Raw genomic sequence first — 27,161 nt, 5'->3', positions numbered from 1 at the left:
GACGTTTGAAATTTAAAAACCCCAAATGAAAACATATCAAAGAAACAAATGATACATGAATATATATTTAGAAATAACTGCATCCAACATTAACCTCCAGATATTTATAAGTTCCTGGACACGGATCTCCAAACACGTTATTGATGGCCTCGAGTTGGCAGCTGGGGTACCCCTCACAGCTGTTTCTGACCACGGACAGGGCATTAGAAGACACACAGTTTACGTTGTTTGATCCGGGACCTGGACAGATTGCGGAACTCAGTCGTCCGAAGTTGGCAGAGAAAATAACTAGATATGTTCCTCTTGGACAGTAAAGATACAAGGAACCACCCTCACAGACGTGGAATCGGTTTCCTAGGCAACATGAAAAAACAATTTTAAACTTATATCCGATGCAAAAAGGAATTAAATTCACCAATGTGTGATTTACTGATTAAAACCTTTTATAAACATCTATAAGCTTAAACATAGTGAATATTGATTTTGATAACTTTCTGACATTTCTATTTCGATGAATGAATGTCCCAAAAATAAAAGGTTTCATTAAGAAATACTGAAGATATCATTTTAATGATATAATATACTTTGAAAAATAATCACCATAAATCAACTATAGTCTGTCCCAAGTTATTGCTTCCATCAATTTTTGATGATTTTTAATAAAAATACACATACCTGTGAAAGAAATACAATTGAAATCGATGAAAGGGAATATATCCAAGATATCTTCATTGAACAATCCCTTTTCACTCATAAAATTTCACAGGAACGAAAACAATTTTCTTACGGAGATTTATACTGGTAAATGTTTACATCTTTTCTCCATTCGGAAGTACTCGGGATAACTCGCGCAATTTTTTAACGTTATCATCAGGGCTTCTCCGTTGACTTTCAATTTTGGGATGTGTATTGAAACCTGAAGCGGTAGAGTGGGCGTTTTAAAAACAGATAATCTGGAAATTTTTCATATTAGTGGATGAACGTAGTTTGAGCACAAAGGTATTTACTATTATTGAAATATCAAGCAAAGAGTGGTGGAAGCAAAAACTCGGGACAGAGTATAGAAATGAATTTTATGCAGAGAATCTCACCCTGGGGAGATTGAACTTCACATTCATAATCGACCTCCAAATATTTATATGTTGATGGACAAGGGTCTCCGAACAGAGCATCGGAAGCCGAGATGCTACACTGGTTCTGGCCTTGACATGTGTTCCGTACAGTCTGTATGGACGACCCGCTATAACAGTTGGTGTTCTGTTGTCCTCCGGCCGGACAGACGAACAGGTTACTCCTGCCGTAGTTAGCGTACGTCACGTTGATCGATTGTCCCTGGGGACAAGTGAGATACAAGGTGCTCCCCTCACAAGCACGCTCCGTAATAGCTGTCAGTTTTAACATAAAAAAGATACTAAATTGTTAAAAAATTATGAGATTTTCTACGTTAATATTAAGATATTAAATGGTAAGGATGATTTTGTGCAATTCGTTATGCGCCTGCAATATAATTGTCATAAGTTTTGCGCTTGAAATCGTACAACGCAAAGATTTGAGTGACCTTAATTATAAGGAAGACTTCAAATAAAATGTATTCAGGATCGTTTGCGACAAACAAATTATGCGTTTACTACGCAGCAATTTTAAATGTTTTCATACCTCGATAAAAATTATTTTAACCGCACAAATCTTTCATGGACTTTGATAATTCATGCCATGAAAAAAGAAAGCAAAATAAGTTTTTTCCTTTCTACATTTAATAGTAAGTAACATTTTTGGTGACCATTAAATCGGTTAGATTCATTTTTAAAACATTAACCAGTTCTGTTGCGTTAATTTAGTAATACGTGTATAATTTATTATAAAATAATTTCTTAAGTAGTTCTATAATTTAAAAAAAAAACATTTTAAAGTTACACTGTCTTTTTGAAGTTCCCATAAAATTTTGCTAGGAAACAATGTTATAAGGAGCAAATAATGATGTAAATATATATATAAAAAAATGTTTTGTTTCATTACATTAATTAATTTTTTATCGCAGATTCCACATTATTCATTTTCTCGGAAATTAAGGTATACTAATCAAGTTAAGTATTAAAATTGCCTATACAAAGTACTGAATTTCATTTTAGTTTATATTTAATCGATTTTTATTTAAGTAACTTCAGAAACAGCAATATAAGAAAAAGTTCTCTAATGTAGAGTGTAAAAATGAGTTGGGTCAATCTTCATTAGTTTTTCAATATGCTGTATTTTAGATTCTAAACTGAAATTTGTTTATTTTAACTGTTTCGCTGGTTAGATCATTTTTACTACATACCATATGTCGATCCAAAAAGGAGAACAAACCCAAGAAGTTTAGGTAACATTTTCCTCTCAGACTGCTTATGAAAACTGCACCGGCTAACTACTTTCATCCAATTTATATTGCCATAATGTTCAACATTTGACCCTGTTATTTGATGTTTAACAATCGAACAGTAGAAAGTGCATATCATAACTTGTAAACATGACAACAACGCAATTGTCTTTGGTTTCCATTCAAAGGTTCTTAAGGACGATCCGTGTTTCAGCGTTCTTTACATAAGGTAAAATCGATGTCGTTCTTTCGACAATAAAATCAGACTGATCAGTGATCAGTGATCGTTAAAAGAGAAAGGAACAGGATAGAGATAGACAAAATGAGGGAGAGAGTACTAGTATTTGTTGTAAAGATGCAATTAATTTTTTATCAAATTCAAATTGTCGCACTGAAAATTTCATATTTTTCTACTGGTAATTGAAATCATGTTTCCATTACAAAGTAGATTATTTATTTGAAACAAAACTACTCTCAATGATAAGGTCATATAAAAAACGCTAGTTTTGGACTTTTTGTCGAACTGAAATTTTCAAATGACAAATGTATAATCACATTAAATTTCAAGCCTCTATCTTAAAGCATTTTTGAGAGAAGCCGCATTTTTACTACTGGTAATTGATAACATGTTTCCATTACACAATAATCATATCAGTTTTTTGAGCAATCAGTTTTGTCTTGCATTTAAGAATGTTTTGAGCATTGTGAGTTACACTCAATAGTAAGGTAATAAAAAGCGATAGTTTTGGACTTATAAGTACATTAACACAGTCGCTAGAAGGATTCTTTTCTCATGCCCCCCCCCCCCCCCACCAAAATCAAAGTTAGTAAAACCACCCTTACGGATAAAGGAATCAAATCTTTTAGGCCAACGATTTTCAATAAAGTAATATTACAACTACTGTAGAATTAGTAGCTACAAAAATTGGAACCGCTTCTACGTGTGTGTTTGTTTGTTTTTTCAATCAACGTCAATTTTCCCCATTTTCTACGGAAGACTAGTTGAATCAAATAAGTCAGGTATGGAAAATTGCAAAAAGTACATTATATATTAAACAAGTTTTCTCGTTTTATAACGCATTTTTTCATTTTACTACTTACACCCATTCGTCATAAAACAAGCATATATATTTTTGTAGGTAAAATCAAACTATGCGAGAAATACCGAATAACTAATCTTTTTTGCACATAAGGGCTTCCGTATACTTAAATCTACCCGGCAAATGTCCCTTTCTGTGTTTTATGACACATATTCAAACAAAAACCTCGAGTTATATATCATTAGAATAGGATGATAACACAGTCTGGTTTTACTGCCGTGTGGAGATTATAACCATGAAGAATTTCGCTTTCACAGTTTTTCTTAGTTTTTCCTTAGTATTCTGTTCACGTAAGTAACCTTAAAAAACAGTGTAAAGAAAGTCGGTTTTTTTAGTGTATAGTAAAACAGCTAGAATTTAAAAAAAAATGATACATGTAGTAAAAACTGTTAAAGAAACCATTGAACAAAATATGATGAAAATATAATTCTGATGCATCTCTCTCTCTCTCTCTCTCTCTCTCTCTCTCTCTCTCTCTCTCTCTCTCTGAGAGACAGATTTCGATAAAAAAAAAATGCAATGACACCTTTACCATTCCAATTTCAAAGGGAGTTATCAATATTTATGGTATTTCTGCCTTAAGGGTTTTTTTCTTTCAATTTTATGAAAGTTATTGTGAAACTCAACAAGTAGTGAAATTTATAAAACGTCAACCATCAGACTTTGTCCAGGGATATTTCCGTCTAATAAGGTTCAAGTTTTATGCAACCTCTGTATTTTTACTGGATTGGTTTTTGTTTCCTCATAACATTTTCCCCTCCGTTTTCATAGGTAATGTTAACAGATACCATTACGTTACAGCGGCGGTATATATTTTGGGGGCTATAAACTGTATGGGTTTGTCCCACCAAACGTCCAACCTCGTGTTTACATAGATATCTCATTTATGACCTGCGACAATTCATGATGGCCGGCCCACTATCCATTTTGTGAACATCCAGTTATCTTTGATGTCTTCAATGAATAAATATAATTTAATGAAAAACTAGATAGGGAGCGGCCCCTGAAAATTCTATTACTGGTTGGATGCTAACCCTATCTTGTTTCAAAAGAGACCCTTGAATACCATGTTGAAGATAGTTGTGTTCGTTAGAAAAACATTAAAATTGATCTAATCTTATTTTAATTTTAAGTTCCTAGACAACCTACGATGTACATGTTTATATAAATTATATGTAAAAGTAATTAAAAACACTCTTACAATATTAAGTAGCTAGAAGATAAAAAATAATGCCCTGGCATATTATCGCAGTACAATGTCAATAAGTTCAGGAGGGAAAGGGGGGGGGGGCGAGAGTAAGTAGTTATCCACCATTCTTACAAAGAACTACAGAGAATTACTTTCAGGTGTTTAATTATCAGGGAGTAATGTTTAAGGCATGAAAACATACAACAACGAGTCAAGAACTCAACTGATACCAACTGACCGCTCGTCCATACTCGATAACAGGCTGAAAAGTTTACTACTATATAAATAGTGCCTGTTTGGGAGGGTAACAGTTGAAATTGACACCCCGAGAAAACCATTGTCAACCGACGCGAAGCGGAGGTTGACAATGGTTTTCGAGGGGTGTCAATTTCAACTGTTATCCTCCCAAACAGGCACTATTTATTTTGTTATACTGAATGTCTTTTTTAAAATTTTTAAGAAAATTTTACTGCTTTTATATAGGAATAACGTAAATTCTACAGCGAACCGTACGCGCATAATTTTCGCGCATGTAACATTTTTTAATGTTACCCGTTGCCAAGTGCGTTGCTAACGCTGAGGGTAATAGTAAATATTATTAACTGCGTCTTAACCAATCAGATTTCAGTATTTAACATGAAAGTATAACAAAACAATATACATATAGAGTAACATTTTGTTTCTCGTTTAAATACGGCCAACCAATTTTTAAAAAAGTTCAGATGTTCAATAATAATACAAAAATACAAGGAACTACGATAAGAACTCCATGTTGTAAATGTGTATCCATGCCACTTTACGAGAGGTTTTGCACATGAACACCTTGAGGGAAATACGAAGTCAACAGTTGTGTGTATGGATACTTTCTATTCAGGAAGTTCTACCTTTGAGTCACTGTTATTTATTGATCTCATATATAATGCTTGATTTCGAATTCATGATTTAACGAAATGTCATTGTCTTGTTTATCATAGAAAAAATATTTGATTTATATCTTTATCATTTGTTATTAATTGAAATACTTTAAAAGGACCAAAACCGCGAAAAGTTGAAATAACTAGAGCTAATAAAATTTATGTTTTAGTATTTCAGCACAGGAAATGTTGATCCCTAGCGCATTGTAAAAATACATTTGACCAATTCTGCTGTCTAAGATATCAAAATAACAAACAGAATATTTCCAAATGTTAATTTTATAAAGAACTTGATAAATGGTTACATTTTACCATTTACAGATGCGTTGTATTGCTATCAGTGTGGGGATGGAAGACCAAACGGGCCATGTCAAGAGGACCTCGACATAATGATCAAAGACCATGCCATGCACCAGGACAACGGAACAAACCATACCAGTTCAGAATATACCTACAGGAAGCAGTGCTCGGAGTCAGAAGACACGTGTGTTATTGAGAGGGTGGAGATAAATGGTGGGTAATTTAGAGCAGCATACATTTTACTATATGTTGTATTTTATGTTAAACCAACGAAACTTAAGAATTTTGAGGATGTACATGTATCATTCAAAAGAATAGTGAAAAAATCGATAACCATGCCTGGAAAACGATGAAAACATCAATATTTATTTACATACATGTAGTCTTATCACTTTGGGTAATCAGGGATCTATAAAATATCACCTTGTAAATTCCTTTCCTATGTTCATGCATAAAAACTGCTATTTCTTTAATTTGTTGGAAGAAACAAATTTAATACAGTCCTCGGTTTATATGGTTCGAGTTTACATTTTTCTTTCCACAGGCGTTGTTGTGGCGTACATCCGGGACTGTTCGGATGGTATCAATTTTTCCATCAATGCGAGTCGATTTCTGAACTTTCCACAGGATAAAAACATAACTACATGCAGTTACGTGCAGGGCAAATTCTTCACGTGCTTGTCCATGTGTAATACAGACTTGTGTAATGGACCACAAGCGGCCCCAAACACGTCATCCTCTTCCAAGACCGTCCCTTTCTGGACAATGGTTTTCCTTGTTGCCATGAGTCTTTATCAATGACAGCTCAATTTTTTTCATTATTTATTGAAAAAATGTAATCTATTTTTTCTTCTTTTATATTATTTTTTGTTCATTCACGACCTACTTATTTTTGAAAAATGTTAATGAATGAGCATTGAATTTAAACGTGAATGTAAACGATTCTAAAATTCATCACTATTAAAGAGTGGTGCAACATAATAACATAATTTACATGTATTGACTTGTATTTAAAAAGAATTTCCCAAATCCACCATTTTTTTAACCTTTATTTTTCCTTCCCGACAAAAAAAAATTGGAAATGCTCGTTTGCGAGTAATCAGTGGAGTGTAAATTATATACCGGACTACATTTTGTATTCACCTACATACCATATGACTAGAAACCAAATTTTTCGCTGGTTTACACGTTTAATATAGTGTGAATAGGATTTGAAATTTGACATCATATAATATCCTTAAATTTTAGTTTTGACTTTTGAATATCATACTTGCTAATAAAATCTTACACGATAAAGTTAATGTTTTGTTATCCTACACAAGATCAATACGACTGTGCGGTATGTGACATGGCAGATTGTTATGCAATGTGTAAACAGCAGACAGGTGATGTTCAATAGCTATAAACGACCACTGAAAGCGTATGACAATAAAAAAAAAACAAGAGGCCCCTGGGCCTCATCGCTCATCTGAACAACAGTTCATTGTATCATTTTATTTAAGTTTTCAAAAAATTTCCAAATATATATCAAAGTTTAAACGTTAAACCCCTCTTAAGGCCCCAGTATTGTCTATGATCACAATTTATAAAACACTGTGGTTTCATTAATATTCAAGGGCATCAATTTTCGTGGATAAACTGAAAATCACAATTTCAAGGATACGTAAATTCGTGGCCAATGACCCTATCAATACAAAATGTTAATAAAAATTGCACTTCAATGAACATTTCATTTCGTGGATCAACTAAACAATGAAATCCACGAAAATTGGTATTTAACAAATATTGATGAAACCACAGCAATTTAGAATCTATCATTTCTAAGAATCCTGCATAGTAATTCTATAATTGTAGTTCTTGGGAAAAAGACTTTTTTAAAAACATTTTCGCTTTATACATGTATTTCTACGTAAAACTGTGAACCCCTCTTGGGCCCCAATTATTAGTGCGGGTTTTACAATTTCAACAATTTAAAATCTACATTATTTGAGGATGATTACATAGTAATTCCAAAAATTATAGGATTAAATTGTAGTTCTTGAGAAGATTATAATACATTATCCCTTTATTTTCCTAGTACTGTATATTAAATTTTGAATCCCTCTTGGGGGTCAAGTAATAGTGCAGGGGTCATGATTTTTACAATTTAGAATCTACATTATTTGAAGATGTTTTCATCTCACAAATTGTAGCTTGCAGTTCTTTGAACATTTTCCCTATATATTTCCTGTTTCAAAGTTATCCCTCTTTGGACAAAAGTTTTAATTTTAACAAATATTTTATTATGCAAATACGTACATAATAAACAATTGAAATTAAGAAAATTATTAATGATAATGAATATTATATATGAAGCATATAATAAAAACAAGAGGATTAAGATATTAAGTGCATTATTGATATAATGAAGTAAAGTTTAGGATGATATTAGGCAAAATTAATAATAATAGGTATTAATTAAAATCTTTTTGTTGACTTAATATATTGTTAAACTGCTTGAAAAATTGAGCAGTTGGTTTTATAGTGAAGTTGTCTATCGCCGAAAAGTAAAACATGTAATACTTGCTCGTGATTGAGATTGTTTAGGATTATATAATTTTGAATACTGTTAATGAGCAATGTTCTGTGATTAAAGTATGCTAGACAAGTTAGGAAAAATAAAGAATGTCTTCACATGTGTGACCACAATTATTACAAGTTGAAGTGTCGCTTTACCATTGGTCAAAAAGGTGAGCTTGTAAGTTACTAGATTTATTTCTAAGTTGAGAGTGAGCAATATTTTCTTTGCGATTTCCATAATTGTAAACTTTTGCATTTTTTGCTAATTCTACAGATTGTTTATAAAGTGCATTTTTGAAAGATGAAAAGGACTCAATACATTGTGTTTCATATTCCATAGCGGAATAGTTGATGGCAAAAAGCTGTTACAATATGTAACTGTCCTAGACTGTGGTATAACAAAGTTAAAGTTACCAACGTTACTAAGATTATAACCATGCTGTGGTGGTTTGAAAGGTAGGATCAAATCTTGTTCTTATACAGGGGCTTTACCATAAACAATCTTGTAGAATTATAGAAGTCTTTGTCTTTACTTCTCTCATAAAATTGTTCCCACCCAACTCTGAAAACAAAGCATACCTAGATGAATTTTTGTCGAAGACAAGGGACAATAGTCGCAAGATTTCCCCTAAATTATTCTGGAAATGAGTTTAAGATATTTTACTAATTTTTATTTATCAATGTTGTTGTAAACAAGGACGGTAACCCAACTTGATTTAACTATTTCTAACCCGTTCAATATGTAAACGTCATGTACTTTTTTTTAATTTTCGCAGTTATCTTTCTTTCTTTGTCTCGGCTCATTTTATGATGAAGTGTTGGTAATAATTTGATAACTTGTTAGTTTCATTAAAATAAAGGTTATATATTGTGCATTCGTCACAATATGTTGACATTTGAGCACCGCTATCATTGTAAATGAAGAATAAATCTACCCCTTCCCTTTTCCTGAATAAATCTACCCCTAAAAAGGTTACTAATGACATCGTTGTTATAGTTTTACTAATGAAAATAAATATGCATTTAAATACAAAAAATGGTTTTAATAAAGTGCTACTTGAGAAAGTCGTCTTTTAATATCTTTTTATTTTATATCACAAAATCAATACGATCGTGCGCTACACGGCAAATCAATATGCAGTGCGTTATCAGCGGTTGCTGTTCAGTTGGTTCAAAGGACGGCCGATAGCAGGTAAAATATAGCGATCACGTACCCATATCAATCAACACAACAAAGGAACTACATGTTATATTAAACTGTTTCCGGAATGTGTCCAACATGGTGAAATTCTGCGAAATGTCCGTGTTTTGCATTGCTATATTTCTTTCACTTCTAGGATATTCCGGTGAGTCAATGTATATTATATAAATAAAATATGTTTCTGCTCTTCTACATTTCATTTTTATAATCTTAAATTGAATACATAATAAATTGGTTATGTTAATATGTAGTTATTGTTTTGAACATGTTATATAATCCAGTATTTTATGTTTTCTAAAACTCTTTTACAGAATCAGTAATATGTTTCCAATGCGCCGACTCCAAATTTTTGGGAAATTGTCAATCAAATATGAAGAAATTCGAAAACTCTGTGCTGACCTTTCTTCATGAGAATGGTACAATTGGCGGAGATCACGATAGGGGCTATCTCAAAAACTGCACGTCTGAGTGGGGGGAATACTGCGTGATTGAACACTACACGGAGAGAAGTATGTACTCCTCAAACAGTCTCATTAATTATCTGAGTGTATAGTTACTGGTTACTTATGATGGTTTGATATAAAGACAATTACTAAATTTGTATGAATTTTCTATCGAGTAAAATCAAGATTTACTCCAGATGACTAGATGTAGTTAATTACTCGTTGATAACAATAGTGATTGTAACGAAATATAAAATAAGTTTTGTAATAGTTTTTTCAGTGTCATTCTTACACTTTAAATGCTCTTTATTCTTTTTGCAGTAACTGGTGAGTGACAGTCGGGAGAGATAATCCATGTCAACTGATTCACACCTTTTGATTACAATAAGTAGGATTGTTGTCTTTGAAAAAAAACACCCAAAGAAACCGACGAATTTATTTCTATATCTAAAATTGATTTGCAATATTGCATTCTGTTAAGGTAAAATTTGTTTTAAAAGATCTATACATTCATCAAGACTTTCCAACTGTAATCTGCAATAATAAGTCCAATATAAACAAATTGACAATAAATACCTTTTTATATGTTATGTTTTGATAAATCACTTTACTTTTCTTGACAATAAGGTTTAAAATGGTTCTAAAATCTGCATTTATCAGCTTTATTTCAGTACACCAATTGGAAATTTACACTCAAGTAAGTGCTTATTCAGTAGTTTAGATCTAATCAAATTTCTTATATCCTTAGGAGAGACACTGTCTTTTATTCGGGGATGTTCGAAAGGGAAGACTGATATATCGGTGAGTGGTTTCCATAATTTTTCTGCGGACAACCAGACAGCTTGCCAGTATTATCCCGACTCCCAGGACCATTTGTTGGCGTGTATCACGTGGTGTCAAGAGGACTTCTGTAACGGACCATTGAAATATATCAAAATGGTGAAAGAATATACTGGAACCAGTTCCTGTTCTTTACTTTATACACATAAACGTATCTACACATACCTTGTATTTCTGATATCAGGAATACTTTTACTATGAAAAGTTTATATTTTTTTTCACCGAGTAACCAATATTTTCTCCATAAAATATATTTCATTGTTTGTTTACTAAAGTGGCTTCTAAGTTTTGATTTTGCTATTATGAAACTTTATTATTATGGACAACAAATCAGCTTACAAAGACTTTAAATGTTTCTGTTTCTTGCAGTTCAACCTGTTGATTTGTTTTAAGTATGTGGTAGTTAAGACCCAGGAAGAGTTTAACAATAATAAAAGAGGGCCTTTTTAGTTATAGATCCCTTCTAATCTAGACTATATTTTGTTGTAAATAAGTGAAATAGCAAGCCATTTTGATTAAACATCATTCAAGAAATCCATCAGGTTCTGACCTGTTTAATTACATAACATTTTTGAAAAAGTTTTATCGTTATGTCACAAAAGAGATAACATTATTACTATGCCCTGAAAATTGCTGAATCACACCGAAAATATTTTTTATCACCCTCCTGTATAAAAATTACGTTCGAAGTTTAGCAAAACAAATGTGAATAGTCGACTCGGGGCAAATACTCTAGTATGTCGCCCTCGAAGCCATGTAATATCTGTTTAATGTCGAATTGTGTTTACTAATCTTCTGGACTTTTCTGGGACGCTTGAATAAAAATTTTCGATTTAACATATCCCCTTACTGGAAACATAATCATAGAGACATTTGTGAGTATTCATCTTGAATGTGTTTATGTGATATTTGCATACGACTTCACTCTTTTTTTAATTATAATAACATTGAAATTTATACTCTTATGTAGTGGACACTTGATATTTGAACTTTTATAAGAGAAGCCTTTATTCGTTAAGATTCATAATGATCAAGGTGACATGTGTAGAAACCATTTTATAATCGACTTGTATTGATTGTTGTACTTTTTGTCGCATAACTTATTTTGTAATCTCAAAATGCATACATTTTAATGTTTTGATATATTTTCATTATATTTAATTATCAATCATTCTGTTGGTTTTTTTTAAAAATTAATCATACACATTTTTTATATTATATTATGATGAATAGTTTCTGAATTAAATTATAATAGTCTTCTTTGACTACAGGTCTAATAAAATGTGAGTGATTTTTTTTTTCATATTTAATTTTGCATAAAAATAAATTTTATAAAGTGTAAAAAGTAAAGGAATTGGGGAAGGTTTTAGCCTCATTGTAACGTACTAGTAATAGCTAGATTAATGTAGATTCTGTATTTTGATAACAAATAAAATCAAATAATTCATTAAATATATTGTGCTGAATCAATGACATTTTTTCTTTCAACATATTGTAAAAATCATACAGAAAGCACAAACCACTGAATGTTACCAATATTTCAATGCAAGCAGTCTGGCTGGAGTATTCTTTACAAAGGTGTTTCTTTTGCATTCTTACTCAACCAGTCAAATGTTTTAATGACGTCACCATGAGCGTATTGCACGAGCTTCTTCCCATCGTCTGTTTGACAATAGGTGCAGTGGTGAGACATCCTTGGCCGCCTCTGCAAGAACAGGTCAGGATGTTCTAGCTCAAACGGACTGGGACTTTCGAGCTGAGATTTCGGACTGTCACACAAACTACAACAACTACAGTATGTTGGGGTTCTCGTCGGTTTCATGTTGGTAGAAGGTCGTACAGTGGACGGTCTCCTTGGTGATGAAATGCAGACTCCTGGCAGCAACAAATCAATCTCGTCCAAACTTTGCTCAATTTCTTTCTTATCGTAAACTGGAAATTTTTCTGGATCTCGGGCAGACTGAACTTCCTGGATTGGATCCCTTCCGAATGTCCTTCGTCGTCTTTGGGCGTTGGCAGAATTATAGGAAAACAATGTATTGAACCCAGAACCCGATCTCTCTAGCAGCTTTGGAGTCACGGGGGATTCTCGAAACGTTCCACTAGACACTGATCGTTTGATGCTTGGTTTCTCCAAAGCCATCATCGACTGTGATTTTCTAAGAAGCACATTTCTTTTTGTTAATAAATCACTAGGGTCATAATTGTTGTTTCGTAAGTCATCTTCAAAATCATCGTTAAATGTGTCATACACGGGTAACATATCTCCTATGATATTGGAACCAATGTGGGCACTTGTCTTTTGTTTTGGCATTTTTCTTTCTAATATTTCGTTTTCGTTCAAAACATTTTCCCGTTTACTTTTTACTTTGATGAAAGCGTGTTGTCGACGCAAATTGGATTTCCGGTCTGAGTTTTTTCCTTCTAGAGTTCGACTGTATTCAGACATTGATTTTCTGTGATTGGAATCTAACGTGGCAAAGAATGACGCTGCAAAATTAAAAATACACACATGTGATTTAAATGTTAAAAAGAAAACCAATTCATACTGTAATACGTAACAGCTTATCAACATGTTGCGATTGCTGTCAATTTTTTTTCACTTAAAAACAACATTACCTGCTGGTTTTTCTGAAGGTAGAAAGAACGGCACTTGTGCGGATTCGTCGTCCACGCCGGGAACTTTGGCCCCTTTGGGTACCGGTCGGGCTCTAGCATACCTATTCTGCATTTTAATCACCTTTTTAGACCTGGCTGCTGTGCTTGTATACGGAACACTATTCTTTGGTGGCTTCGTCAAATCCTTCACTCTCTGTCCAGTAGCCTTTTCAATCTGTATATTAGCGAAAATCATTGTCACTATGATTATAGTCAACAAATCCCCGGTGCAAAAGTGTCCGCTATGACGTTAAAGTCAGTATAAGATATACCACGGTGTATGACTTTATAGAATAACTAACACAGATTAACCTCTTAAGGCAAAAATCACCATTACATATCCAGATCTAAATTATATAATCATCAACAAAAGATTAAATATTTAATCATATATATGTTACTTTTTTGTATTTCCTGTATTTGATTAGGTCTTGGTTTTAAAGAACTAAACTATGAGAAATCAGTTTAAATAATGATACCTTATCAATAAGTTTTTGAAATGAAATTTACACTCGTACATTAAAGTTGATCAGAGTTATCATTTATAACTTCTTTTTGTGTACGGTGAACTGTTTTGTTAAGGCGCAGGGTACGTCTAAATAACTTCCTGTATTGAAAGTTGTCTTGGTGACTGTAATCTGAATTTGGATTTTTACAACAGAGAGAAATTACATGGAGAATGGGCTGTATTTTCGGTTGGCATAAAAAAACCATGTTATACATGTTATATGCTAGTATCCCTTCCATGCAGGTCCTGCAAAAAGGACCAATTCCCGATTGAAATTTGACTGGTTTTTTTCAAGATTTAATTGAATAAGTCGTAAATTAATTCAGGGTGTAAATACACAATTTACAACATGACAACTGTTGTCATGTATATTTTGTATTTACACCCACCTAGTCAATTTAAAATTTACAACATTACAAAGAACTGTTATATATATATTATTCATATTTCTTTTATTAAGTAACAAATTATAGTCGCTAACAGAACTAAAATTAGTCATGGACTCATTAAATTTAAAAGTGTTCATTCGTAACAGACACATAAAAAGGACAGATCATCGAACCTACGTAATTATTTCTTATCGTGTATCGTCCTTAACTTCATCTTTAACTATGTCCTTAATAACCCAAATAATAAAGAGGAGTACATTTCCTTCAGCCAAATCAATTGTATTTCCTCCATTAACTTTTTTCTTTTAAGTTAACTTTCTTTATTTGTTTTCTTTTTCACCCTCTCTCCATCATGTTGCTGTTCTCCTTTTATTACAATGCCAATGATTCTAATGTCTGACATATATATTACTAAAACCGATTTGGTTTGACTTTTCCGATCGCGTCGCGTTCAACTTTTTCAGCTACGTCATACATAAACAATACCCGCACCTCAACCACAGTTTTTTTATTGGTGGATTCAGCTTACCGCTGATTGGCTGCTGGTTAACTAAGACTAAATTATGCACGGACAGAACAACAACATATCAGAGAATGAAAAATTCACATGGGTACTCGTGACTGTCGAAATTGGGCTATTTTTCGAAAGTGTACACTTGTGATAAAACAATACATACGGTACATAACATATATAGCTGTAGCTCTGTGTATAAATTTTGGGTTAGAAAATATAAAGCTACAGTGCATACAATACTTACATGTACAAAAAAACTTTACGGCAATTTGCCGCGTATAAAAATAACAACTATTTTTTAAAAATATTTACATCATACCATACCACATTTTGTGCAAATAATCCATTTAAATAATTCTTCATTTAGTTTACTATTGTTAATAATTGTAGCTTTACCCGCCCCAAACTTTCTCCTATTAAACAACCTTTAACCGTACTCGGAAAGCGGATCAAGAACTGTATTTTTATGTATGTATACAAACCAGTGTTCATGTATGGAGCGGGTGATCGGGGGTTCAGAGACAGGTAAAATAAAGAAATCTGCAGTAAATGTTTTGTGGATATTTTAGTATATATATTTACCCCGAAAGTGATAGGGCAACAGAAGAGAAACGAATCGGACACTTGCCTAATGAAGACGCACATGTACAAACCTCCTTGCACTCTCCACTTCCGTCTCGTTCTTTCACACCATCGTTCAATACTTTTATTGACTGTCGATTGCCGATCGAAAGGTGTAGAAATCGAGGAATTCATACCTATCACTTTGACTGGCAAGTTAGTAGGTAATACATGTGCATTATACATTTACGGTATTTACATGAAATGAACGCTTAGCACATGCAACTTTTAAATATTATATTTTTTATAACGCCGTACTCTGGACCGTAGCTTGAGGCTATGGTTTAACGCCCGTTTACACAGAGAGAGAGAGAGAGAGAGAGAGAGAGAGAGAGTTTAACACAGAATTTAAACATACGGGATAGTCGATTTTGAATGAATAATATTGGGGGGAAATAAACTGTTTTGAGAAATCCTTCAGCTCTGGCATTGCATAAGCGTATACTGATAACTCGGCCTAAAAATAGGAGTTAACCAATCATATAGTTTTCACACCGGCGGCGTGTATAATTTATGCATGACGTAGCTGACAGAAATGATCGTGACGCTATAGGAAAAGTCAAACCAAATCGGTTTTGATAATATTAGTCTTTGTAATTTTGATGTTGTACTTAAAATTAAGATTATTTAATGTGTACATTACATATATACTATGCAAAAATGAGTTTGAAAAAAAAATCAATTTAATTCACTTCTTTGAAAATTTTTTAAAAGTTGAAAAAAAGAAACCTTACAATGCGAGTTAACGGTTTTCTCTCTTCCTCCTCTTTGACCTGAGTTTCCTCTGTCCAGGCTTGTGATGCCGCCGTCGGTGGCGAGGCCATTTTCCGCTGTCACATGGCGAATTTCTGAGGTTTCACCTGTAATAATCACTTTTTACTCATACACAATGGTATATTCATCGGTTCCTTATTGTGCACATGTCGCTTGCGCGCTTTTACTTTTCAGCCACCATTTAAAGACAGGTTTGTATTTAGAATTGATTTCCGTGTAAAGTTAGAACACCAGATCGTGAAAGACATTTCATGAGTTATGGAAATATGTACTCAATGGTTTAAGTATAGGTTCAGCTGTACAGGTTTTATTAAGAAAAATAGACCTCATGATAAATAAATAAGGACTGCTATTAAGTGTAGTAATGAATTGACGATATAGATTGTTGGTAAGAGGTTCCCATAATATGAAAGATCGGGTGATGGCCAACACATGACAGAGACAATATCTAGCCGGTTATCAGCTACCCCCCGAAGACAGCATTTAACACTTGTAATGGCTCACAGAACCCTCTTTGTAGTGTATACGAAGACTAAATGCGTTGCTTGTAAATGATCTATGGTCTCTGATCGATAATTTTTTTAAACTCCCGTTAAGTTGATAATTATAATTTTTATTTATCTAGTAACAATAAAAAACTTTTATAACCTTATTGCTAATTTTCAAAGTGAAAATTAAATCAATTTCAAGGTACACCTGGCTCGGTACAGCTATATTATTTGATTAAAAAACTTACCTCACTACAGCTTGAATTTATTTATTTCCTCCATTTCAAAAAAGGCAGAGTGAGATAAAATCCTCAAAACGCACAATTTTGTGCTGTTACTCTAGAGAGAAACTGCTTGCTGATTATTTAGAATAGTGATGTAATTTCCAATAGAACTAATGGTATCCTATAATCAAATAAATCGCTAATCCTTGGTCATTAAGTGCCGCTTTAACAACCGTACAGCACAACCCCTGGTACAAAGTAAGGCCCCTAATACGCCTTGGGTCATAATCAACAGCTTGGACGACTTAAGAAAGTGTATTGAAAAATGGAACAAATCGGATAAAAATCAGAAGATTAATCTCGTATTTTTAAATCTGATCTTCATTATGGCTACAATGTAAAGTTGTGTTACGGTTTTGGAATTAAATATTTGTACGTACATTGAAGAAAGTTTGGCGTCTATAACTGTCTTTCAGCACTCGGCGTTAGACAAACATTCTCAGGGCTTGATTTAATGGACTCCGTTTCACTTTCTGTTAACATTTCTTTCTAATGAAGAAACATGTTCAAAGTTTTGAGACGGTGAAATGCAGATTTCCCCCAGCATTCAGAATTAACACGTCGGATTTTTATAGCTCAAATACATTAATTGCATTGCCAAGTATGCCTTGTTACTAAGAGAACTCGGGGTAGTTTTTATTTGGATCAATGCAAGTTTAAAATGGTAAAAACAATCAAGTTTAGATCGGTTATCTGTTTATCTCCACCTAACAACTTTACAAATCGCGTAATCATTCTAGAATTGTACAATTTAATCTCAATGAATGCATCATTGAAATCTAATACAAGTGGAAGAAAGAGCGAGTCTCGCAGATGAGAAAATGCCTACTTTCAATACTGTCGGAAAAGAAAAGTTGCATAATGTTCTAATGAAGTTTTAAAAAAAAAACGAAGAGTAAAAAGACGTTAAAATGCAATTAATCATTTTCAGTAGACATGACCGTCAATTTACATTGAACATAATGAACCAATAGCTAAAGCTGGTGAAAGAAGTTTGATCATGGGGACTAAACTCTTTTCGAGTAGGTAAACAATATATTTAGAGGTTTTTTAACTTATCTTTTTTTCCGATTTAATTAAACTTCATAGTTGTCAAATGCTTTTAATCAAATGCATATTACATAACCAAATTTGAAGCTTTCGTTTTGCCTTGATTTCGCCAATCTCTCTTTCTTTGCAAAGTTTTGAAAGATAGAAACAATTTAGGGAAATTAAATATAGTTAACCAATACTCATCTTTTAAAGCAAATGTTTGTTTAGACAAACAGACTCCGCAAATACTGTAAATGTATATATTAGCAGCAAATGTGCAAAACTTATCCCATAACAACTCAACTGCCTTATGAGGAAAATATTTCATTATATCAGGGAAGACGAGTGTATAACAGTTTTTGAAATTATAAAATGGTTGATAATACTCTGTGTTTATAAACTGATGAAGATATCTTTTCATAACATATTGAAGTAGTTTGTTAAATACTAAAACCTCATGAGAGGAAAACGGGGACTCATTTAACACTCATTGAACATTCGGGTAGTGAAAAATATTTTAAATATACACGATATTAACAGTGTAATAGACAAACTGAATCTCAAAAGAATTAAATCACGCATAGTATTCCAAAATGTTTACAACTGATTCAATGCAATACATTAAAAAAGCAATTACTCTTTTATCAAGTGCATGTTTCCAAAAACCTGTTAGACAGTAAACCATTTAGATGTTTGCGCTTCATTTTTCCCTTGTTTGCAAAGTCAACATGCCTCACTGGAGAAATAATGCTGTTGTTGCGATTTAAAAAAAAAACGCTCTTAACTAAGAGTAAATAAATCTGTGAATTGACAGAGAATTCCATTGTCTATTTTCGAATTATTTGACATTTATTTGAAATTAAAAGTCAACATCAGAGTTAAAAAAACAGGTAACAAGAAACAATAAGATGAAAACACTCTTTATGTACAATAGTACATACCGGTATATCTAAGGATGGATGTCCCTTCAACTAGTTCTTTATGGGAATAAAGAATAGGAACTATTAAATAAATGATCGTTTCACAGAAAAATGAATGTGTCATACAATAGTATTTACACATTTGATTTTGAGATGAAACTAAAACTACAGGAAAATTATGTCAGCTCTCATATTATTTCAAACCAGAAATAATAAAAATTACGTTTGCATGCGGCCAGGTGAGCGCAAAATCTTAGAACTATTCCTTAACTATTTTGCATTGATCAGATTGATGAAGAAAATCATAACGCACATTTCACATATATCATCAAAGTTAATTTACATGTAATATGCAACATAAACATTTGAATAAAAAGTTGGTTTTAACTCTGTTGTTCTCTTCACAATTTGTTTCATATCAAAAGATAGCAAAAGTGTTAAGACTTCACCGGCACCTAACATCGTACAATATACTAGTAATCACAGCTAGAAGTAAAGGTATAAACAACACTGGACTGAGAGAGCTGGTGATTCCTCCATTGTTCATGTCTGGCAGTGGTCCATTGCAGAAATCTGTTTTACACATTGTCAAGCAGACCACAACTTTCCCGCTTCCTGGTCGAAATGCACATGTTGTCTGGTTGTCAGAAACAATTGTTCGATCTGGAAAATCCGTCAGTGAGAATATTTTTCCATCCGTGCATCCTCTTACGAAGGAAAATAGCTGCCCAGTCCCTGAAAATCATATTAGAAAGAATGTAAGGCAAATTCAGTTGAAACGGTTGTACTTGTAAGCCTGTATCTGTTTCAGCATTGAATGCTTGTTTTTGGATATTGTCGGTTCTGAAACACACCAGGCCTTTGCAGATAGATTGAATACCGCGCGTTAGCTCCGGAAACTTTGTCGAAAATTTTCCTTTCTTATTAACGAATATATATAATTTAACGATTTTTGAAAAAAATAAATATATGCCAAATCGGTTATGTAAGTTGAACGTTCCATTTAATCATACCATATAACCATATAATAAATCTATTCAAAACGTTTACTTATGCTCCTAAGCCGTGATCAGGTTTGACGTGTTATTGAAAATGAAACGTCACATATTTCCAATGCAAACATAATGAGAAATATACATGGAGTGTAAATATATCCTCTTGCCAGTCTTGGAATCTACAGTAAAGGTTGGGTGGCAGAATATAGTCATTGTGAAAGAAGTTAAAAACACTTCAATCTATTAAAGAAACAAATAAATATTATAAATGATCAAGTTTCCAAATAACATCTTTAGGATAGGCAGTACAATTACAGCCGCATTTTTTAAAGTTGTCAACCAACGTTTTACACTAAATTACTAGATTTAGGAACAGTTATTCATATCTGAAACACAGCTAACACTTATTAAGTTGGTATAATGTAATATTGTATGGCATATTTAAAAAAAAAAAATATTACAATTGAAATGGAAAATGGCATTTTGTACTATTTATAATGTTGGACAACCACGACTAAAAAAGTGTCCGATGATAAAAGGACAATTCATAGAATTATGAAAGATTTTTATGGTTTCTAAGTGGCAAACGAATAAATATTGCAAAATCGTTAAAGAGAGATTTGTCTGTCACTAAGATAGAAGGCATGTTTATCTCTAGTAGAATTTCCGCATTTTTTTTAAAATTCAATAATTGATTTTAGTAGAATAAAATGTTAACCGAACAACAACAAAAAAATAATGACATATTTGAAATATATTTATACATATCAGAAGATATTAAGCTATTTGAAACTCAATCTAAGTCTTCCACATTAAAGCCACCACCAGTCAGTCAGGTAACAATCATGCATGAACGATAGGACACAAACCTGCTTCTCTGATGTTCTCTATTAGACAATACTCCCCCCAAGCATTCACGCAGTTTTTAAGATAAGTAAATTTGCTATTGTAGTCTGAGTTTTCCACGTCGCTCATGTTCAGTAACCGTGTTCGATCTGCGAGCATCCCCTGAACGTCATGCTTGCACATCCCCCCGGATTTAGCGTCTGAACACTGGTAGCAAATGGTTGCATCTGTGAAAATTAAAGTGACCACTTCGTCAACTCATTGTGTCAATGTAAACACATATCAAATTTAATACTTAGGATATATTGTATATACAATAAAATTCATATAAAATGTCAAACACACAACCATTACAGCTACTCTCAGTTACTACGCATCCATAAATTAACAATAAAAACATATCACGCCATATTTTGACTTTTGAAAAAATTATCATTTTCATACGAACACGAAATGTTACTGTCGTTATCAAACAAAATATTGATAAATTTATAAATGTACGTAGGACCGATGTGACTATTATCTTTTGGTCTAAATCAATAAATACACCTTTAACAATGGAGTCTCAAAAGTGTTCCAATAGTTTTTTAATACAAAATTTGATAACTTAGTAGTGGCTGTCTTTTTCAGTGAAGAATAAATAACTATACCTGATATGAAGATGGATGACAAAAGAAACAATGAAAGCACAATCATCGTGAATTTACATGTACATCTACACGGAAGTAAAAGTTTTCTTTTGAGGAAACCCGAAAAAAATGTTCGATCACAACGATTCCAGATAATCAGTTCGATCAGGAATTCATTCCTAAGTCAACACGATAACTCAGCTGTACTCATTGAAATTGTTATCTCTTATCACAAAACACACCAAGATATTGTAACGTTGAAATCTGCGTTCAAATAAGAGATAAAAATAAAATTTGTCAATTTCAGTGAGACAATTTAAGTGTGCTTGATTAAAACTTTAATAAGTAAAAGTAAGCATTCAAAACTTTCATTCATGCTTATAATATAAATCAAAAGACCTATAAAGACATGTGACAACTGATTTTATTGTAGGAATAATAAAGCATTTCAATGCAAAGAAAGACAACTCGTTCAAAGCGCCGATAGAAATCGGATTAAAAATCCAGACATGTAAACTGTTTGTGAGTATGAATGTTTGTAATTTTGATCGTATAACCTATAAGAGTTGACTCAGCAGGTCTTCAATCTAAATTCTTTCTACAGAAGCACATTTGCAGCAGTAAAATGCTGTTTGTTATTTACATGTAACCTGTCACTATGATACAGACTTTCCATCTGTAGTCTCTGGATTTGTAACTTCGCTTTTGAAATAGCATAGTTTGCCATTTTACAACACGAAAAATGTAAAGTCTACAGGTTTGTCGAATTTTGACCATACCATATATGGAAACAGCTATGTGGCTAGCTGCAGGAAAAGGCATGCCGTAACCGCCGGATGGAGACGAAATAAACAAAATCATATCAGATATCATAAGATTATCCCTGGATAAAAACATTTTTTAGTAAGTATGATCTTTCGGGATGAGCTCGGTGTACATTATATGAAAAGAATGTATAGAAAAGAGGCTAGGGAAGAATTTGATTGACATCAGATATCTACTTAGATCCGGAAAATTTTACATGTAAACATTAAGCCAAGTTGTTTTGTATCAATATATTTGATCAATGCTTACTATATCTATTCAAGTAACATTCAAGGGGGGGGGGGGGGGGTAGTAAATCTATTACTAAAAGTTACAATATCAGTATTAATATTTCAATCGTTTCCAGGTACATTTAGGCACAATTATGTTTGCTACGAGAGAAAGTGGGGAGGGGGGCTGATGCCTAGGGCTTATGGTAAGGTCTGGCTAAGCCCCCACCCCCGGTTCCGACGTCTATGTATAGCTATAGCTGGTGAATGAAATTTGATCACAGGAACATAACTCTTTTCGAGTAGGTATACAACACATACGATTTCATTCTCTCACCAGACATGCCAGAGGTCGTGCTACACAGAACAAGCATGGCGAGCACATTCGCTTCTTCTGTACAATCAGCTTGAAAGGAAGTCATCGACGGGCAATGACTTTGAGAACACTGTTAAAAACATCACATGAGATGACATTGCTTCTGATTTATGTAAAAATTATCGCTGAATGTGTACAGAACCTGATTTTTGTGATCATATTTTAATGTTTACCTCCGCAAAATAGTTCTCCCAGTAACGTTGAAATAAAAATAAATAACGGCGTTAAAGATTTAAATTTAATTATTCATAATCATATTCATAGAGAAAAGGGATAATTACATATATTTTAATTACATTTTGCCCATCGTTTAAGTTTGTACAAGAATCTTGTACATCGGGCGTTGACAGAGGTGTAAGTGAAGCTTGTGTAGCACGACCTCTGGTGAGAGAATGATACGATTTATAACTTACTGGTATCTTATTTTCGATTTAATAAAACCTCAGAGCTGCCAGAAACTTATAATCAAATGCATGTTAAACAACCGAATTTTTAAAGAAAAGCAATTTATGGATGTTTAAATCAAACAGACTTTGTAAATAGTACATGTATATACGAGGGTTGTCCAAAAAGTTCGTGGACACATGTAATTTCATTCTAAATAACGACGCTATATTTAGAAAAGTATTAAAATATTTTAATATAGACTATAAATATGCATGTGTATAAAATTCAGAACAATGTACATTCTCATAATGTAGTTATCACTACAAAAACATTGCGTGTACAGGCCGCACGGCCCAGTCTGACGGTTACACGACGTTTTTATAACGTCGTACGTAGCGCGTTGGTTTCTGTTACTTTTCAACGTAGTCACCTTTGCACTGCAAACACTTCTCACACCTTCTTAGCCATGAATCGAACACATCCGAATACCATTTACTGTCGATTTTAGATACAATAGTTCGAGTAGCATATTTAAGTTCATCAGAATTCTCAAATCTTACTCCTCTTATAGTCTGTCCCAAGTTATTTTTGCTGCATATTTGAACGATTTTTAATAAAAATACACATACCTGTGACTGAAGTGCAATTAAAATCGATGGAAGGGAAAATTCCCAAGATAACTTCATTCACACATTATCATTTTTCCCTCGTAAAAATTCACAGGAACGAAAACAGATTTCCTACGGAGATTTATAATGGGGAATGTTGACATCTTTTCTCCATTCGGAAATACTCGGGACCCCTCGCGCAATTTTTCAACGTTATCATCCGGGCGTCTTCATCTCCTTGGCAATGGAAAAACCTCGTAGACTTTTTATTTTTAGCCGTGTACTGATACCCGACAAGCTAGAGGGGGCGTTTCAAAGGGGAAATCTTGGGATTTTTTCATACTATTGAATGAACATCGTCTGAACCAAGAGGTATTTATAAATTTTGAATAATTTAAGAAAATATGCGGCAAAAATATCTTGGGACAGACTATAGCTGTGATTTGATGAAAGGAAAAATTGCAAAATCCATCGGAGCAAGATCCGGACTGTATGGCGGGTGTTCAAGAAGATTGAATCCTAGGAGTTCGATTTCCAGACACGTGGAAGCTGCCGTGTGTGCAGGTGCATTATCTTGGTGTAGGATGATATTTCCAAGGTCCACAGCCATGGCAGGGCGTTTTTTCTTAATTGCCTTAACTAAGTCGCGGCGTAACACCTGTAATAAATAAAACCAATGTTTCGTTTGGTACACTGTATGTGGCTTTAGAACATGTGGGTTTATTAATATATAGTAATTAAATAAATCAAAATTAAGATTAGAATGTCCGGGTATTAAAGTTATGAATTACGATATGCTAAATGTAGCGAAATGGACGTTTTTAAATCTGTAATTACAATTTAAATGTGATGAAATGGGTAGTTCTCTACCTTGGAGTAGTATGCAGCATTCACCGTCTGACCGGAGGGTACAGCGTGGACCAAAATCATTCCGTGCCGATCAGCAAAGTTTACCCACGGATTTCGCAACCTTCGCCTTTTTCGGTGCTGGTGAACCCCGGTGTTTCCAAATGCTGGATTCTGTTTTTGTTTCTGGATCAAAATGATGCAGCCAAGTCTCGTCCGTAGTAATGATTCTGTCAAGCCACTTCTCTCCTCCTCTTTTGAAATTCTGTATGAAAGCCTTACTTGTCTGCATTCGTCTTTTTTGTGCTCATCGGATAAAAGTCTGGGCACCCATCTTGCGCAAACACGACTCATACAGAAGTCTTCAGTGAGGATATTAAAAACCGAAGATTTGCTAACATCACTTATTGACGCGACTTCTCTTAACGTCAGACGTCTGTCCTTCATGACAATGTCATGAATGCGGGATTTCGTTTTATCGTCACAAAGCAAAGGCCTTCCACTTCTTTCAGCGTCTTTTAAATCGCAAACTCCATCCGAAAATCGTTTGTGCCACTTGAAGACTAGTGATCTTGATATGTGTCGATGCCTTTTTGTGTTCTCCATCATTTGTTTCGTTTCGATAGGTGTTTTCCCCGAGTCTACCCAGAATTTAATGATGGCGCGCTGTTCCATGCGATCCGCCGACGTCGCTTTTTCTGGCGTTTTCAAAGACATGTTCTTGCCGTAAACTCCTTGAAATATCCTCTGCTCAATTAAAAACGGCTTTAAATGACGTATGAAAATGACGTTCACAATTCTGACTACGTCACAGTTGAATATTTTGACGTTTTTACCCGTATTAAAAATACTGTTAATATTCTTATCTGAAAACTCAATCTCGAAGTTTGGACAATTTTGACAATGGGCCGTTCGTGCTTTTCGCGACACTTTAATACAGTGAAATTTAAGTTTAATTTTAATGAAAACATTCAAAACTACTTTAATCTGATTTGGAATTTTATGACAAATATGTTGGTATACAATATGCATATATAAACCCGTTTAAAATGACAAAAACGAGATTGTCCACGACAGCCCTCGTATATTTGCAGAAATTTTGCAAAAATTTTCTTAGAACAACTCAACTGCCTTATGAAGATTTTTGAGTCACGTTTTGTCCGCCGTCACATCATGTCCACCGTCACGAAATGTCAGCCTTTTTTTCAAAAAAAATTGTCATGTTATGTCCGCCGACACGAGATGTCTGCCTTTATTTCAAGATTATTGCCACGTTATGTCCGGTGCCACAAAATATCCGCCCTTTTATTGAAAATATTGTTACCCTTTTGTCCGCCCATTAGAAATGTCCGCAAAAAGTATGTTTTGTATATTTCCGTTTATGCATAAGTGCATGTTCAAAATTTTAATTTCTACATAATGTGTATCAAGAATTTTGAACAGTTTATGTAGATTTATTGAATACCGCTGAAAATTTTGCATTTTTTTTAAATTCTGCAATTTAGCACAGTATAATCATTTTATTATTTATATCAACCTATCTATTAATCTAACGTAATAATCAGTAAGTAAAACAAAATACGTAATACCTATAATAATGTGTTTTCATTGTAGTTGTGACTTATTTTATTATTTATTGAACATTACGGTAAAATTAAAAAGTACGCCAACACGTTGCTATGTTTGGTGTACACATATATAGAAGTATCTTTTCGAATAATTGTTTATTGTCTACTCGGAGCAGCGACTGTTGACTTTCTTGCTTATTGACATCAGGGAGAGGATCGTTCTAGCCTCGTTGAATTGGATTTCGTCTTGAAAGTAATGAGGGAATTTCACGTCTATTCTTATGTAGGTTCTGCCCAATTTATAAAAAATTATTGACTGTCCTCTGTTTGGCGTCAGATTTCTATCGTCGAGAGGTTTCCGGAATTTTCCTCTAGCTATAGAGACAATCTCTGAGAAGAAAAGTTTGGGTTGACGTGAACTCAAAGCACAAATCTTCAGGAGGAAAAGCCTTGTCAGACAATCAATGACTGTGGGCAGCTCGGTTTCACGGGAAACGTTGTTCCCCCTAAGCCAACGACAACGATGTCCGAGTTGTATCACAACATCTTGGAGATACGTGTATACGTATTAAAAATCCCAGAACTATTCTTCAATAATTTTTGCATTTATCAGATTATTGAAGAAAATCAAAATGCTTTATCCACATGATTTTCTTGAAATATCTACTTGTAATACGTTGCACAAAACATTTGAATAAAACGTTGGTTCTCTTTTTTTTCATATCATTTGATAACAAATTAGATTTGGGGCATCATCAGTACCAAAAATCATACAATATTCT

General features: G+C 33.4%; 3 protein-coding genes and 2 long non-coding RNA genes across 6 annotated transcripts; 1 reads left to right on the top strand and 4 right to left on the bottom strand.

Annotated features, from left to right (window-relative positions):
• Nucleotides 1-47: 47 nt before the first annotated feature.
• LOC105325048 (L-rhamnose-binding lectin CSL3) lies at nt 48-2,460 on the bottom strand. The gene is made up of 3 exons (XM_011424419.4): nt 2,318-2,460; nt 1,092-1,385; nt 48-354 (listed from the first exon to the last, which is right to left on the bottom strand). The coding sequence occupies exons 1-3, from the start codon at nt 2,412-2,414 to the stop codon at nt 68-70; spliced, it is 678 nt and encodes a 225-aa protein (XP_011422721.4). The 5' UTR covers nt 2,415-2,460; the 3' UTR covers nt 48-67.
• Nucleotides 2,461-9,564: 7,104 nt separating this feature from the next.
• On the top strand, nt 9,565-12,421 carry LOC105325045 (uncharacterized). Of its 2 annotated transcripts, none has more exons than XR_010712312.1 (4): nt 9,565-9,764; nt 9,931-10,128; nt 10,384-10,543; nt 10,811-12,421. It is a non-coding gene; the product is annotated as an uncharacterized lncRNA (long non-coding RNA). The 2 variants fall into 2 exon arrangements; XR_010712311.1 differs by having other exon boundaries at nt 9,572-9,764; nt 10,384-10,450.
• On the bottom strand, nt 12,343-17,421 carry LOC105325044 (uncharacterized). The gene is made up of 4 exons (XM_011424414.4): nt 17,103-17,421; nt 16,327-16,452; nt 13,522-13,735; nt 12,343-13,392 (listed from the first exon to the last, which is right to left on the bottom strand). Exons 2-4 carry the CDS (start codon nt 16,414-16,416, stop codon nt 12,473-12,475), a joined length of 1,224 nt encoding a protein of 407 aa, XP_011422716.3. The 5' UTR covers nt 16,417-16,452; nt 17,103-17,421; the 3' UTR covers nt 12,343-12,472.
• A 2,199-nt stretch (nt 17,422-19,620) lies between these two features.
• On the bottom strand, nt 19,621-21,747 carry LOC105325043 (uncharacterized). The gene is made up of 3 exons (XR_010712310.1): nt 21,582-21,747; nt 20,955-21,158; nt 19,621-19,825 (listed from the first exon to the last, which is right to left on the bottom strand). It is a non-coding gene; the product is annotated as an uncharacterized lncRNA (long non-coding RNA).
• Nucleotides 21,748-23,555: 1,808 nt separating this feature from the next.
• On the bottom strand, nt 23,556-25,856 carry LOC136274045 (protein GVQW3-like). Its single transcript, XM_066080087.1, has 2 exons — nt 24,836-25,856; nt 23,556-24,623 (listed from the first exon to the last, which is right to left on the bottom strand). Exons 1-2 carry the CDS (start codon nt 25,841-25,843, stop codon nt 24,396-24,398), a joined length of 1,236 nt encoding a protein of 411 aa, XP_065936159.1. The 5' UTR covers nt 25,844-25,856; the 3' UTR covers nt 23,556-24,395.
• Between the last annotated feature and the right edge of the window lie 1,305 nt (nt 25,857-27,161).

Source organism: Magallana gigas, chromosome 3 (genome assembly GCF_963853765.1).
Source record: "Magallana gigas chromosome 3, xbMagGiga1.1, whole genome shotgun sequence".
In the NCBI taxonomy this organism is placed as follows: domain Eukaryota; kingdom Metazoa; phylum Mollusca; class Bivalvia; order Ostreida; family Ostreidae; genus Magallana; species Magallana gigas.
This window is presented reverse-complemented; position numbering and strand designations above follow the sequence as displayed.